General features: G+C 48.3%; 1 protein-coding gene across 4 annotated transcripts in view; it reads right to left on the reverse strand.

Moving 5' to 3' along the window:
• APPL2 (adaptor protein, phosphotyrosine interacting with PH domain and leucine zipper 2) overlaps positions 1–16,606 on the reverse strand; it is a 61,994-nt gene that overhangs the window by 14,803 nt on the left and 30,585 nt on the right. For 2 of the 4 annotated variants that reach the window (XM_031650713.1, XM_021922850.2), the window contains 8 exons: positions 14,303–14,385; positions 10,480–10,638; positions 8,608–8,796; positions 6,491–6,533; positions 6,351–6,407; positions 6,167–6,255; positions 289–453; positions 71–123 (listed from right to left, as the gene is read on the reverse strand). In XM_031650713.1, the coding sequence (XP_031506573.1) occupies positions 71–123; positions 289–453; positions 6,167–6,255; positions 6,351–6,407; positions 6,491–6,533; positions 8,608–8,796; positions 10,480–10,638; positions 14,303–14,385 (838 nt within the window). The remainder of the gene's footprint in view (positions 1–70; positions 124–288; positions 454–6,166; positions 6,256–6,350; positions 6,408–6,490; positions 6,534–8,607; positions 8,797–10,479; positions 10,639–14,302; positions 14,386–16,606) is intronic. The other 2 variants (XM_031650714.1, XM_031650715.1) reach the window with 2 other exon arrangements.

Below are 16,606 nucleotides of genomic sequence, written 5' to 3' on the forward strand. Positions count from 1 at the left end.
ACATCTTATTTCGATGGCCCTTGTCATTTTGTGCAGGGGAAAGAATAAGGACACCAAACTAGTCACTTACCTTCTGCTTCTGGAAATGACTCATCCTCAGTTTCACCAAAAGGGTTGGTACGCCTAGGGGAATAGCCAGAGTTGAACAAACACGACAGCAGCAGCTAGAAGGGCACTTATCACTTGAACTGGAAGTCAGAATGGCAACAGTCTTTGGTGGTGGAGGGGGACACAAGAGACCTCAAATTTACTTCAGTTCTCCCAGATATAACCTCTCTCAGTCCATACCTGCTCCCTCTGTTCTGATCGAGGAATTCTGTAGCAGGAAGCACAATATCGAATTGAATCGGCGTTCCAGGCGCTATCAGCTCCTCTGCTTCAGGTAGACTGGCTGTTGCTTTGGGAACAATCTTGTCATTTTCATTTTCCATCTCTGAATTTTTCAGGTTCTGGCTGAAGGGCACAAAATCAGTTCCCTTAACCTTATGCTTTTATAATCAAGTGAATACTTGTTGAAGGCTGAGGTAACTTTTATGAATGAAAATACAAGGGGAAAAGATTTAACTCAATCCCTTAATCCATTCTACAAATAAACCTTCTTCAAACTTCATTCATATCCTTGGCTAAAAACCCTCAGACTGCCCCATTTCCTGCAGTTCTCTCTGCTGCACAGCATCCTGCACTGTGCTACTAATTTTCTGTTTGTATCCTTCTCTGCGAGGCAGGTTTTGGAGGGCCTATGCTATAACTAAGTAATATGTATTCTTGCCACATAGTAGGCACTCAAAAATGTTAGCTGAATGGACTAAAGGTCCTGGCTTGGCATTTAATCACAATCTGGCTCTAATTTCCCAAAAGCCTCCATTTCCACTCCTTTAATGCACCCTCTATGAGAGCTGTACCACACATACCATATGCTTTTCCTTATTTCCATCTTCATCTCAATTCTGCTGCTCACCCAACTCTCCCAACCCAGCTCAAATTCTTCCTCATCCACTAGGCCAGCCTGCACCCCGCCTCCCTCCTCTGATTCTTCTAAGTCACAGGCACAGTCTTGCAGCCCTGTGTGCCTCCTGAGCTTCCCACTGTGCCCACACTCATTGCTGACATCGTGGCCCATCAAATACTGTGCTCTCTGCAGAGAGATTAATCAGGCACCAACATGTTCTCCTCTAGTCTCAGAATACTATAATTTAACTTTTCAACATTTAAAAAATCTTTTCTCGGCCGGGCGCGGTGGCTCAAGCCTGTAATCCCAGCACTTTGGGAGGCCGAGACGGGCGGATCACGAGGTCAGGAGATCGAGACCATCCTGGCTAGCACGGTGAAACCCCGTCTCTACTAAAAAATACAAAAAACTAGCCGGGCGAGGTGGCGGGCGCCTGTAGTCCCAGCTACTCGGGAGGCTGAGGCAGGAGAATGGCATAAACCTGGGAGGCGGAGCCTGCAGTGAGCTGAGATTCGGCCACTGCACTCCAGCCTGGGCGACAGAGCGAGACTCCGTCTCAAAAAAAAAAAAAATAAAATAAAAAATCTTTTCTCCCCAGCCAGACTATAAACTCCTTTAAAGGGCAAAGAATATCAACGTATTTTGATTTCTTTCATTGCATGGACCATAGAAAGCTCTCAGTGATCTTTCTGTTCACTGGATATGTCAATATTTTCCTACTTCTCAAACATGTCAATAACTGAATGTAGTGTATCAAACTACTTTATAACAGGTATTTGACAAATGATCATACTTACTGGAATGTGGATTGAAACACTGTACATAGGCTTGTAGACGGTCACTGCAAGGCAAGCCCTTGGAGACCACTTGGTCTGACCTCCATTGTTAACAGAAAAGGAAACTGAGGCCTCTGGAGAAATTAAGCAGTTTTGAAGGCACTCAGTTACCTGGTAGGCAAGCCAGATTAAAAACAGGGTCTCCTTACTGCCAGGGGGAGTGCATCCCCAGGATGTCATACTGCCTCAATAACCCTAAATGGGAGAGTCACATCTGCTGTTTGGTCCTGTCTTTAAGAGAGGGCTGTAATATAATAAGTAGTAAGCACTGGAGAAAGCTATGAGTAGAAGCTTCAAGGGGAGAAAGTGAGTCCAAGATTTTGGCTCCCCAGAGAGTCAAAGTGGGGAGATAACAATCAAGATAGGGTGGGGCCAGGTTGTAGAGGGCCCTTATACCATCAGGTGGGGTCTAAACTTGACACAACAGTATAGGGAGCCACCAAAGACTCTGAACATAGGAGTGACATGATGTTAATTTTCACCTGTGATCTCCATGTCACCAGCTCTAATGGACACTTTGCAGTCATCATAATTGACTTAAGGCATCTAACACAGCTGATCTCTCCTTGAACTCTTCTCTCTTGGTTTCTGCTGGTGCCACATTAATTTATAGAGTTTCCTCCTACCTTTCTTGATGTTCCTTTTCAATGTCTTTTGCAGGCTCCTTTTCTACCCTAACTGCTGGAGTTCTTTAGGATTCGGTTGCAGGCTCTGCTTTCCCCTCCCTCTCCTCTCTCCCATAGAGGACCTCATCCACTGCTGTTCAGTGCTGGGAGTCCCCGATTCATACACCCAGCCCAGACGTTTTCTTTGTACTCCACACCTGTATCATCCGTTGACTGCTTGACAACTCATATGGGATGTTTCATAGGCCTCTCATGCTTAACATGTCCAAAACTGAACTCTTCGTCTCTTTAAGAAACACCATCTGCCCAGGTGTTCAGCTCCAACTGGAGCCATCCTTTGATCTGTCCTTTTCTGTTTACACTTATCCGTCAAGTCAAGTCCCATAGGTTTTACCTCCAGAATAAGTCCATACCCATCTACTTTTCATCTCTGCCATGATCCTGGTCTAAACCACCATCATCTAATCCTGGGCTGCTGGGATGCCTCCTCACTGGCTACTGACGTGCTCTGTTCTGTGTTCTCCAGAGCAGCCAGAGCTAACTTTGGAAAATGGAGAGTGGGTATCTCCATCTCCATCACACACACACAGCTCTCAGAGCCCTTCCACAGCTCCCTGCATGCTTCCTTCATCATCAGTCCCTGCCACCCTCCCCACCACCCCATCATGCCCCATGATCTCCCTCTGCCTGCACTGTCCCGTTACACTGCCTCCTTTCAGTTCCTCAGATATACTAAGCTCTTCTCTATCCTGTTACCTCCACAATTGCTACCAAGAATACACTACCTCTGGCTCTTTGCAAGAGTAGCCACATCTTGTCTTTTACTTTGCAGCTTGAATATTATCTTCACAGCCAGGCCCTGCACAGGTCTCCTCTTCACCCTCCATGACAGCACCTCATCTCCTTAACGTCGCAGTGCTTCCCTCGTTTTAACTCAGTCTGTGCTTACGTTTTGCCTGTTCTCCCCAGTAATCTCTATGTTTCCTTACCTAGGCCAGCCCTGGGCAAATAGTAGATATTCAAATATTTGTTGAGTAGCTGGATAAATGAATGAACAGTAGATACATAGTAACTGCAGAATGAGGGAAGTCCACATATGATACTTGCTTAGAAGTAAATGGCAGTTTGTTCCCAAGAACACAATTTCTCTGCTTCTTTCCCCCCACTGTCATCAAAACATTGCTTTATTCTTAGTGGGATGACCGTAACAGAGATAGTAGCCCTCTCCCCACAGCTCTGGGGCCATCTGGCAGCCACATCTGTCCCCCATCCAATCACTGGGCTAATTCAGCTGGCTGGCTAGAGTCATTTTTCCCCCCCAGGGAGTGTTCTGTGTCCCTTCTGTGGGATCCTTTTGGTCTAAGAATGTGATTTGCTTATTCTAGAATAGGGGAGGAAAAAATCAGTTACTGAATAATTAAATATGGGCTGCAAATTATCTTTTTAGGAAACCTATCACACCTTCTAATTCCGAACCCTCCTAAACTATCCATCAGCACCCTTGAGAGATGGCATATCAGAGCTAGAAGGGTCCTAGGAGGTCAGCTAGTTCCTTGTATGTTACAAGGCTGAGAAGACAAAGGCCCAGAGCGTTTACTGACTTACTCAGGGACACCTAGCTGTGTATAACACAAGGCAGGGCTATCCTTAGAACCCATGTCTCTCAACTGCAGGTCTGGTACTCCCTCCACTGTGCGTATCAAACATTTTTGTAACTTTACAAAGCGAAGACATACATTTACCCAGGAGAAGGCTACAGGATTAACCGTCACTGACTGGATGGACTTTAGTTCCACTTCCTTTCATGTAGTGTCTACCTTAGAGTTCCATTTCATAAAGCATGCTACTTGTATAAACTGTTAAATCCTTAAGTTACGGTGCTGAAATATTTCTCGGACTTGTTGCCTCTTCCTCCTCTTTTTTTAAAACACTTGTTTAAGTTCTCATGTTCTGCTTCACAGCTACTACTACATCAACATCCTACTGGGTCTTGCACTCTCCCCTTCTTCCCACAACCTGTATCCAATTTATCCCACTCAGGTGCAGAACAGTCTTCCTAACCCTGGTTCTGACCATTGCCCATTTTCCCAAAACCTTCCGTTTTGTTCCACTGCCTGTAACTCCTAAGCAGGGCACCCAGGTCTTTCCAGTTAGACTCAAACCTATTTTCTGGCCTTACCTTCTCCCATTCCTTCTCAGGCACCCAGTGCCCAGCGTGTGAACACTGGCTCTACACTGCACAGATCCTGGGAAGTTACTTAACCCTGAGTTTTTAATGACTTCCTTCTGGGGTCATTAGATATTTGTAAAAAATGTAATGGGGTTCTTTCTACCATGCCACTAAAAGACGAACACCAAATATAGTCATAATTGTAATTTACCCTTTAATGCCAGGCTTTCGTTAGTATGAAAATACAGCCCTCTACCATTTAACCAGATGGAAACTCCCATTAAGACAAAGGGTAGGATTCCTGGAATAAATCCTAAAGCAGAATTCAAAATGAGGAAAGCTGTATGCATGAAAATGTTTGCTCTGCCGGGCGCGGTGGCTCACGCCTGTAATCCCAGCACTTTGGGAGGCCGAGGCGGGCGGATCACGAGGTCAGGAGATCGAGACCATCCTGGCTAACATGGTGAAACCCCGTCTCTACTAAAAATACAAAAAAAATTAGCCGGGCGAGGTGGCGGGCGCCTGTACTCCCAGCTACTCGGGAGGCTGAGGCAGGAGAATGGCGTGAACCCGGGAGGCGGGGCTTGCAGTGAGCTGAGATCCGGCCACTGCACTCCAGCCTGGGCAACAGAGCCAGACTCCATCTCAAAAAAAAAAAAAAAAAAAGAAAATATTTGCTCTAAATGATAACAGTAAACGCCGGGGAGATAACCTAAATAATCAATGGTTAATAAATGGTGGAATGGGCCAGGCACAGTGGCTCATGCCTATAATCCCAGCACTTTGGGAGGCCGAGGCGGGTGGATCACTTGAGGTGAGGAGTTCAAGACCAGCATGGCTAACACAGTGAAACCTCATCTCTACTAAAAAGACAAAAATTAGCCAGGTGTGGTCGCGGGCACCTGTAATCCCAGCTACTCGGAAGGATGAGGCAGGAGAATCACCTGAACCCGGGAAGTGGAGGTTGCAGTGAGCCGGGATTACGCCACTGCACTCCAGCCTAGGTGACAGACTGAGACTCCATCTCAAAAAAATTTAAAAATAAATAAATAAGTAAATAAATAAATGATGGAATAGGGTGTAGTTACTAAAAGGAACAATTCTGAAAAATGTAGAAATAGTTAAAGTATGTGCGAATACAAAATAAATGTATGTATAAAACGATCACCGTATGTGCAGACTTATGGGCATTAATATGGATATATAAAAGGTGATTTTTTCTCCTTATTTAAAAAAAAAAATTTTGCTTTCGTTCAGTTACTTTGTTGACGCTGACAGAAAATGTGGGGAGAACTCCTGACTAGGAGGCCCCTCCATGCATGTCCTGTTTGCTTGGACTGCAGCAGCACGGCCCAGTGGAAGGGACAGGGCTGCTGACATCAGACAGGCTTGACTCCTAGCTCTACCACTCACAACATGGTGTGAACGTGGGCAGATGTTTAACTTTCCCAGCCAGCGTTACTGCTTCTGTTAAACAGGCTGAAAAACATGCCTTGGTTTGTGTGGATTAAGCAACAACTCATTTCATATTCCTAATCCATAATTTGGCTCCACAAAAGCAAGTTTTCCTTTGTCCTTTAGTTACCTGGGGCATGAGCTTTCTTGTTTTTTTCCAAAACTTGTAATGGGAGTCACTGCTTGCAGAGCGGTCTGATTCAACTTGATCGCGACTGCCTAAAAATCCACAGGAAGACACACTCAGTCCCAGGAGGTGGATGCTTACCTTCCAGGTTGAGAAAAGGGCTGAGATGCAGGCGACTGTTAATTACCTCAGGGTTGTCGGTCAGGTAGATCTGTCTGGAGATGTTGTTTATTGCACATATCCACTGTAGAGGATATTAAAAAAGAATACTGAATCCCAAAGTCACCCACCACACTAGGAAAGAAGGATGACAAACAAAATCTTTACCTCTTCATTTTCCTTTCTGCTCTCAGCCTGGAGGATTATTCCCCTGAAACAAAAGCATCTGAGTAATTAAGTACTTCCCCGATCTCAGTGACTGGGGATTATTCTACATAAACTGAACTTAGCTGGGGTGTGGGAGGAAACGGGCCACGAAGGCAGCATGATGAGAGGGAAAGAAAATGGGGTTCCAGGGCCAGGTATAGTGGCTCACGCCTGCAGTCCTAGCACTTTGGGAGGGCGAGGCAGGAGGATGGCTTGAGCCAAGGAATTCGAGACCAGCCTGGGCAACATGGCGAAACCCCCTCTCTACAAAAAATACAAAAATTAGCTGGGCGTGGTGGCGTGTGCCTATAGTCCTAGCTACTAGGGAGGCTGAAGTGGGAGGACTGATTGAGCCCAGGAGGTTGAGGCTGCAGTGAGTGGTGATTGTGCCACTGCACCCCAGCCTGGGTGACAGGGCAAGACCCTATCTCAAAAAAAAAAGAAAAAAAAGAAAACGGGCTTGTAGATCTGGCTCTCCCTGATTCACTACGTGATCTTGGACAAACACGGCCCTTTCCCTGGGCCTCAGCATATTCTTCTATGAGATCAGAAGGTGGGACTCAGATCTTCTAGCCCAAGTCTTTGATTCTACAGTGAGATTCATCTGTCGACCTCCTCTAATGATCCAAGATGACCAGGACTCCAAGCCCAGCCACTCCTCCACCATGCCCAAAGAAGGACTTGGCAGCCCATTCACTCCTTTCCCAGAACTGAAAAGTCTGCATATGGAGGCCCGGGAATAAGGTAACAGTAATACTGCCCTACCTTTGTGGAGGCTTTAACTCTATCTTTTTTTTTGAGACGGAGTTTCGCTCTTGTTGCCCAGGCTGGAGTGCAATGGTGTGATCTCAGCACACCGCAACCTCCGCCTCCTGGGTTCAAGCGATTCTCCTGCCTCAGCCTCCCAAGTAGCTGAGATTACAGGCGCCCACCACCACTAATGCGCCCGGCCAATTTTGTATTTCCAGTAGAGACAGGGTTTCTCCACATCTGGTCATGCTGATCTCAAACTCCTGAGCTCAGGTGATCCCCCCGCCTCAGCCTTCCAAAGTGCTGGGATTTCAGGCGTGAGCCACCGCGCCCGGCCAAGGCTTTACCTCTTTAAAGAGACTCCACATCTGCCGGTTCCCTTGTTCCTCTCATCTGTGGCAGATGGGGCAACATAGATCTTATCTCTATTTTCTATCTGAGGAAAGTGAGGCCCAGAGGAGGTAACTGCAAAGGACCATGATGAGCATCCAGGAATCTCCATTCCCATCACCAAAGCAGGAAGGATGAGGTCTAAAGCTGCTCTGCCAAGCTGGGAGGACAGACATCATCCCAACGCCGTCCCCACCGCGCCCCCCTGCGGTTCAGGTCAAATCTTAATAGAATGCAATGCCAGAAGAGCAGCTCTGATGACGGGCAGGGCCACTCCTCTCCCCAGGCAGGTGAACCCTGAAGCCCCTCCATGGGACTCCGAACTCCTTGGGGCAGTTTAAAAACCACCGCTCTGAGAGGGGATCCCACTGGGACGGGATCTACTGTGAACGACCACAGGCTGTGGATTGTTAAAGTACCACCTCTTTGGGGCCCCTCAGGTACACAGGGCGTGTGGGAACAGCATGGCAGCCGCCAATACTGCTGCAGCGGAGTGCACTTCTCACAACTCCCGCTTCTGCTGGAAAAATGGCCTTCTCAGGAAGGTCGTCCTTACCAAAATACAGTTACCCTCCCCTGCCACAATCCAAACACACATGCTTCTTTACAACAGGCTAGGAGTCGCTACAGCCTTCTCTCTCTCTCAGAATCTGTGCTAACACGCACGACTTCTGTTGCTGTCTCACACATGTAGGTCATCTCCAAAGCTACAGACAAACCCTCACTTATCTCCATATGGGATAAGACAGGCTGGATCCCTTATGGGTCACGCGGGCTTGTTTAAAGAGAGCAGAAAATCATCCTCCTGAAAGGTAAACAATACCCAGACTGGGGCCTCTCCCACAGAGGGCTGGCACGTAGGAATGAACTAGGAGGCCCCTGGCACGGGTGAAACCACTATACTCGTTCTCCTCCCAAATAAAACGCGTGAGACATACGATTTTCCATTGGGTGTGGTGATCTGGAAGCAGTAGCGCCGGTCTTCACAATCCACGGCCATTACTGAGCAGTTGTCCAGGTCCTGGATCAAACCTCCAGCCACAGCTCCCCTGGGCTGACACATCAGATTCCCGCCTTGGGTGAAGAAATAAAGCCTCTCCCAGGTGGTAGTGACCAGCCCTGTTTTGCTGTGAGTTGTTTTAAAAAGCCCATTAGTACCAGAAAGCACCAGCCGCACCTCTAAGTTTTGCTGCCTCGTTATGGGTACTGGTGGCATTTTAGAAATAATGTGTTTCCAAGGTCAGGAGTTCAAGACCAGCCTGGCCAAGATAGTGAAACCCTGTCTCTACTAAAAATACAAAAAAATTAGCCAGTTGTGGTGGCAGGCATCTGTGGTCCCAGCTACTCAGGAGGCTGAGACAGAGAATTGCTTGAACCCAGGAGGCAGAGGTTGCAGTGAGCCAAGATGGTGCTACTGCACTCTAGCTTGGGCTATAGAGCGAGACTCCATCTCAAAAAAAAAAAAAAAAAAGAAAGAAATAATGTGTTTCTTTATAACATTAAAGCAAAACTGCCCATTCAAGTGGAAAGAGCAGCAGAAGGGTACAATTTCGCTAGAATGATCTGGGAGATCATGGGCTCTGCTTCCAAGGGAGATACCAGTCCCAGGGCCGACCCCGCACTGCAGCCACACGCTGACTACTAAACCGGGAGATGGAACTAGAATTAGTCCACCACCATGAAGAACTGAACACCTGGAGAATCATTTCTCTGAGACCTGGAGCTGAGCTGCTCTGAATCTACTCAGGGCTGCCTTAGCCCACAGCACCCACCGGTCCTAGGAGGCTCTCAACAGATTTGCTTTAACTGAAGGTCATTCTTGTTTTGTGGGCTGCTTACAAAAGGAAAATCTAGTTCCTGGCAAGTAACAACAGAACCCAGTGGGTTTTCTACGCCTGCAGAACTCCAGGGGACATTTAGCTTGTGATCGCTGCAAGTTCACAGACCTTAGAGGTGCTCCAGCCTGCTAACAGCTGGCAGTTCCTCTCCATGGACCCTCCACTGGGGGTTTTCAAATACTTTACTTGGCTCAGTATTTACAGAGTAGCAACTATGTCCAAAGGCACTGGTTTTCCTGTCCCAGTAATTTCCCCAAATGGCAGCGGCTGACATCTGAGTGCTCACTGCCTGGGAGGGATGAACACATTCAATCTAACTTCATAAAGCAGGTGCGGTTATCAGCTGCATTTTACACATGAAGAGATCAAGGCTCAGCCCAGCTGGGCTGTCTGATTCCAAAGTCAGTGCTTTTCACACCACACCATGACAATATCCTCTGTGCTCACAGAAGCACTTAAACCTGATCATCCCTTCCATTCAAAATGGACGCTTAGAGACCCGAGTGGTAAATGTGTGACCCAATCAGTATGAATCGAACTGCCTCTAAAAGCCTTCTGACGCTGCCTCTGGCTCGCGGGTAGGTCTCCAGCACATGGCTCTCACCCGCCAGCTGGTGTGGGGGAAGTGGCATGACGGGATAAAAAATGTCAGTGGTCCAGGATGGTAACAGTTAAGAGTGGTCTGTTTGCACATGGCCACAGTGACCAGAGACAAGGGTGGGCCACAGTGTCCTGGAGTCTACAGCACCGGGCTCTTAGAGGACTCATTCCAGCCCCATCTCTTAGTGCAGTTCAGTGCCTGGGCCCCAGAGGTTTCCTATGTTGCAAGTGGGAGGGGTGCTGTGATGGGAGTTCTTCCCAGTCTCACCCGCCCACCTCCCTCCGACTTTAATGGGGCATGTAAGATTGCTTTTCAGCCACTTCTTAGGGAAAACTGATTTCAGAAAAAGAGGCAAACGGTGGCGTTCTCACTTTCTGAGATTAAGGTAACCAGCCTTCTGGATGAGGTTCCTGTTGATCTGTGGTGCGGCCACATCAGAGTCTGGAGTGTAAACAGATTCATCAACAGAAAGGAATTCTTGCTGGGACACCCGCATCTTTTCCGCCTCAGCTTCCAGTTCTACCTGAATGCTTAAGACAGAAGGTGTTGGGTCAGTTACTCACTGCTGGCCAACCCAGCACTACTAAGAAGCCACTGGCAGCCATCACTCCACCCCCGCCAAGCTTCCGGCCTTACAGATGGAGCTGCCAGCCTCCTACAAGGCCACAACCCTCTACCCTTAGGCCCTGAAAACTATGAATCACAGGGACTCAATTTTGCAGTAGTAAATGTGTCTATATGACTGCTGTTTTAAAACAGAACCTAAGGAATGCCACTGACCTATGCTTGAACCCAGCTGAACAGTTTTGCTGCTGACAGAGGTATCCATGCTTAGCACCACTAATGCACATTTTTGGAGAAAAGCTTTGAGAAGCCCCTCCTCCAGGGCTGCTCACACAGGCAGCCTAAGCAAGTTCCAAAAAGGAAGGAATGAAATGGTAGTCAGGCCTCCCCTGCTCTTGGTTCAGGCAGGAGCAGTGCTGACAGGAAAATGATCAGGAAGTGGTACTAAGGTGTAACCACAAAGCCAAAGGCAATGCTTTTCCTTTTCTAACAGCCACAGATCTGCCCCGAGGCTGCATGGGCTAGCAGGCCGAGGGCTGCCCACACAGGGGTAAGTGGACAGATGGCCTGGCTCTGGGACATTAGCCCCTGGCTTTCATGTGCTGAGGTGTGGAAATGGTGGCTGCCCTTTACCCCTACTAAGCTAGACCTCACCAGGCCACCCCACCCAGTTGTGACAGTCTGCCCAACAGGGCCCATCCATCTGAGAAATCACACTTTAGAGGAGGCTTCCTCTGCACTGTGTCACAGGAGACACGGCAATCACAGGGTTAAAATCAGAAGCAAACGGGGGGCCAGTGTTTCTCCACATGAGCACCTCAGGATTGTCTCTCTTCTGTAATTAAGGAATGTTGGCTTGGGCATTCCATATTTTCCCACTCCCTATCTATCTATCTGTCTGTCTGTCTGTCTGTCTGTCTAGACTCTTGCTTTGGCTCGCTACAACCTCCGCCTCCTGGGTTCAAGCGATTCCCATGCCTCAGTCTCCCAAACAGCTGGGATTACAAGCATGCACCACCATACCCAGCTAATTTTTGTATTTTTAGTAGAGAAGGGGTTTCACCATGTTGGCCAGGCTGGTTTTGAACTCCTGGCCTCAACTGACCCACCCACCTCGGCCTCCCAGAGTGTTAGGATTACGGCCGTGAGCCTCCGCTCCTGGTCAGCTCCTCGTCTTTAATGCAGCTCAATTTTGGCTTTTCTGACATTTGACTGGGATGATGGGGGACTCTACCATTGGTGGCCTTAGGACAGGTAAGCTGGAGGACAAACTTGATTAGCTTCGCCTGCTTGTCACTGCCCTGGCTGAGAGAATGGAACGTGGAAGACCAAGCTCAGCACATAGGACAGGGAAGGAGGAAGGGGGAGGGGAGAAGGAGGAGGAAGGAGCAAGAGCCTGTCAAGAGCTCAGGGTCAGCTTTTATGGGTGAGAAACCTCTTTGAAGATGTGATACAAAAGAAGGACCCCGTCCCCAGAAGGACACGGGCACCAACGTGGCATCTTGTGTACAACCCCAGGAGATTTTTAGTAGCTGACCTGCCTTCCCCTTCTCCCCTGCCCCACACAGACTCAGGCTCAAACACTGGGAGCTCATCCAAGGTTCCCGGGAACCAAAGGAACAGGGTTAAAATTAATTGCTTTCAACCGGTTCTCTTCACAGATATTAAAAAAAAAAGCATGTATATACACACACACACACACACACAATTATGTATCTGTTCATCTATAGATATGAGCTGCAGAAAGGTAGAACTGTATCACTATAGGGTTAGGGGATAAAGAAAGCTCTGTGGGGTGGCTGGAAACCATGCCGTGCTATCTGGAGTCCCACCACTGGGTTCTGAATCCACCCCCACCGTGAAAGCACAGAGCACCTGTGGCATCATCCCCCGAGGAAGGGCTGCACAGCTTCAAGGCCACCACCAGATCCTGCTCTGAGGCCTCCCTGGGTGGGCTGGCCGCTCATGCATGGCAATGCGGCAGCAAAACCACCCCTTGGTTTGGAGAAGAGCGGTCATATTTACTCACCAACATGAAATGAAAACTTACAGGAAAAGTAGCACTCAAAACAGTACTTTAGTTATTCGAATCAAGTACTGCAAGGTTCAGTTTGGAAACCCCACCAGCTGCCTGTCACCCCATACCTAAATACAGCTTGTCAGACAGAGGGGGTGACTCACAGAGCCAGCCCCAGCCTGCACAGAGAAGGCCGTGTAGCCCAGGCGCAGCCTCTGACGTTAATGCCCGGGTTGTGGTTCTCTCAGGATGGCTGGTGCTATACTTGGGTTGGCCTAATAATGGTTCATGGAAATGCTGACAAGAAGGGAAGACACAGGCTCTAAGATCTGCAGAAAGAGGAAACCACGACATCTCACACGCATGGGCACAGATGTCCTCCCAGCCATTCAGAAAATAATCAGGTGTGTGAAAAAAATTGAGGCATAGATGATGGTTCTTCCAGAAACATAGAAGGCCGAGGAATTCTGAGAGTTAAAGCAGGATGAGGAAGAGACAGTGAAAGATGAGGGAGAGAGGATCGTTTTACAAAGTGACCATTTAATAGCCTCTCATCTTCTACCTCCTCCTGACATTCCCAGGGGCTAAGAACCAAACAAATTAAAAGGCAAGAAACTGCAATCAGATTTCACAAGTTGGTTTCTAGCATAATTATAAATAAAAGCTACATCACTCACTGCTGCCAATTATTCAGAGCAAAACAGCTCAGTGACCTTCAGGAAGGGGTACATGCTCTCGACTCCCTTTGCGTCTGTCTCAATGCTCAGCACTGGTTTTTCTTGGGACTGATTATTTTTGGAGCATTTCAGATAAACTTCTACCTAGATCAGTTCCCTTGGTTAGCCTTCATGAGGTGTGGTGAAACGCAACATCTTCAAGAAAATGAGCAACTTTCTCTTCATGTATCCACATGAAATAAAATTCCTATTACTTCCATTTTGTCTATTTGTCAACTCCACACACACACACACACACACAGACCTATTTCTACACTCCAGAACTCGTGGCAAGCACTTGGGAAGCCCACGCCGTGCTCCGGATGGACCAAGCCTGAGGCTGCAGGGGCCAGGGCCCCCCGCAGAGCTCCCCGTCATGGAAGCTGGGGAGGGCGGGTGGCAGGGCGGCCACAGCCTCCGGTAAGTGTGGCAGTTACTCAGCTACTGAAGAGAGTGACGTTGTATTTCTTAAAATAAGCACATGCAGTTTTAAAAATTAATTCCAAAAAGGCTCTATCCCTCCTTTGTCTATTATAAATTAATGCGCTGGTCAGAGTTTCCTGAAAAGTGACAGCACTTCCACCTGCTACTCCCACGTACTCTCAAAGAAAGCCAAGAGCTCTTCTAAAACCACAGCAAAGCTAAGCTGGACTCCCAGGCATGTAACATGTGAAACTCCAACATTCACAACAAGAGATCCGGAGAAAACTCCGCCAGGGTGCCCCAGATATTTATGAATATTGGCGGCTAAGATGAGGGCCTGTTACTGAGCATTTCTGGGTGGACAGAGGCTCTGTGCGGCCCTCCACAGTTAGAACCCTCCCCCGACCTCCCAGAGATGTCAGAGCAGCAGGAAAGGCAAGGGGCACACAAGAGCCGGCCGGAGTGCAGCATTACCTTTGAACCATGTCTGCAACGGAGGATAAAAAGCTGTCCATATGCTTGGAAAACATCTCTGCTCCCTTCTTAAAAAAGTTAATCTGAAAGATATAAAATATTCTGAAAATCATCCAGGGAAGTGATCACTGACCTCACTGAAGGTGAGACAGGCAGTGTGAGGGCAGCCATCACAGCCGGCTGGCCCGCCTCGCACGCGGCACTGGCAGCATCTCTCCTGAGTCTACACCTGAACACGATGCACTTTGAAACTGAAACCACGGTTGCTGGCTTTGGGTGCCCAGGGAAGGGATTCCTTACTTCCTGTGACTCCTGTCTAATATTCACTTCCCAGAAAGTCTGGGTCCCCTGACAAACCCAGGAGGGCAGGGGTACGGGAGAGGGAAGAAGAACATCTCTGTGTACTAGTGGCATCTGCATCATCCCACCCTGAGCAGCTCCAGTTTCCATTCTTCTACAGCCATGACTTTTACAAATCTGCCCACTAGGTATGAACTGCTCCATTTTCTATGTCTGCTGGTTGAGAGGTAACAGTAACAGGTGCAAGCCTAGATGATAGAAAAGAGAGAAAACGTTCCGTGTGAGCAAGGGTATTCTCTCACACATTAACCCAGCTCATCTGTCTGACCTGGAAGCCTCTCTTTCCTGGCATGGCGGGCACCAACATCGACCTCTGACCCTGAAGAGGCTAGCAGGTATTCTCAGCATAGTTCTGACGGCTTTGCATCGACTCCCCAGACACCCTGGGAAAGCATGTATTCTAATGTACTTAGTTATCACAGGTTAAAAACGGATGACTGTGGTCATCCTAACCAGGTGATACATGCACGGGGCTCTTCTGGTCCCATGATCTTTGAATCATACAGAGATCACCACTGGAAATGCCATTTGGAACTCCTGAAATGTTAAATATCAAAATGAATATTAATCATTTAATATTATTAATCGGTTAAATCAGCACTCTGCATTTCCAATGGCACAATGTCGTGGTGGCCTCTCTCCCCTTCCCCTCCCTGAACTCCTTTGGAATTTAGACTCCTAGGCCATGTCTTAGCTCCTCTACTATTCTGCAAGCTCCTTAGGGCAGGGGCTCACATAATCCCTAAGGAAAGTGGGCGAATGGATGAACGGAAGGCCAGGTAAGATGCCGGCTCTACAGCCACATCACGGCCTGTCCCGTCAGAATGACACTGGAGGTCACTGTTCTGTTCTCAAAAACCTGCGCACCGATTACAGAGCCTCAGTTTGCAGGCATGAGGACCCAACATGACTTCAAGGGCTGGAGAAGGCAGGAATGGAGTCCCCACACCTCCACAAAGGTGGGTGGTGCCGAGAAGCCTGGTGAGTCTCCACCACATGTGCCTTCGTGAGCAGCAGGAAGTGCTATGTTCACAGAACCATCAGCTCACAGATGCCGGGGCTCAATAAACCCTGATTGCCAAGGTTGGATGAGGCAGGAGGAGAGCTAATGCTTCTGAATCATCCAGAAGATGACCCCACAGTGCCAGGCGACAAACTTGTCTAGGAGAAGGAGCTATTGTTTTCATCTGCATTTTAAAATAATCCATAGGGAAAGGGCCTACTTGGTCTTGTGCCTTGATATCTGGATATGAAAAACAAAAGATGCCATTCTCAGCTCTCAACAATGATGCTCCTGCCACTCAATAATGGTGGTGTGCTCTGCTGTTCCCCCAGGACTGGGGCTACATGTGTGCTATGGTACCCACAGCTCCTCTTCTCCCTCTGTGGCCAGAGCACTCACTTAGAGAGTCCAGGCTGGGAGCAATGAGGTAGTCCTTGGCCATGAACAAGAATGAAACCAGCTGGTGTCAAGCTTGTCCTGTAGGCCTTGCAGGACACCCTCTTATCAAGCAAGTTCTACAGCACTGACCGCTCAGGACTGGAGCTGCTCATCCTTCTGAGACGCTAGATCTGAGACCCTTCCTGACCCTAGGGCTCTGACTGAGCAAGGTTACGGTCCCAGGGGGATGGCGTCAATCCAGGAGGGGTTAACTAAAGAGAACAAAGAGAGCCCTGGCATTCTCTAATATGGCGAGGCCATCCGCTAGCTGCGATACGGCCTGCAGGGGAGAGGAGGGCAACAGTATGAGTTACTGCACACCTGTGTGCACAAGTGCCCACCATAAGCACCTGGACAGCTCCCAAGATCTGCTGAAGACTGACGCCCACAGCTGGGTGGTGCTACTTCACTCAGATGACACAGAAAGACTCTATCGCTCTATTTAAATATCACTTCCAAACGCATAGGCTGACTCTAGTGAACTCACCATTCAACAATCTAAC

This window comes from Papio anubis, chromosome 9 (genome assembly GCF_008728515.1).
Source record: "Papio anubis isolate 15944 chromosome 9, Panubis1.0, whole genome shotgun sequence".
Taxonomy (NCBI): Eukaryota; Metazoa; Chordata; class Mammalia; order Primates; family Cercopithecidae; genus Papio; species Papio anubis.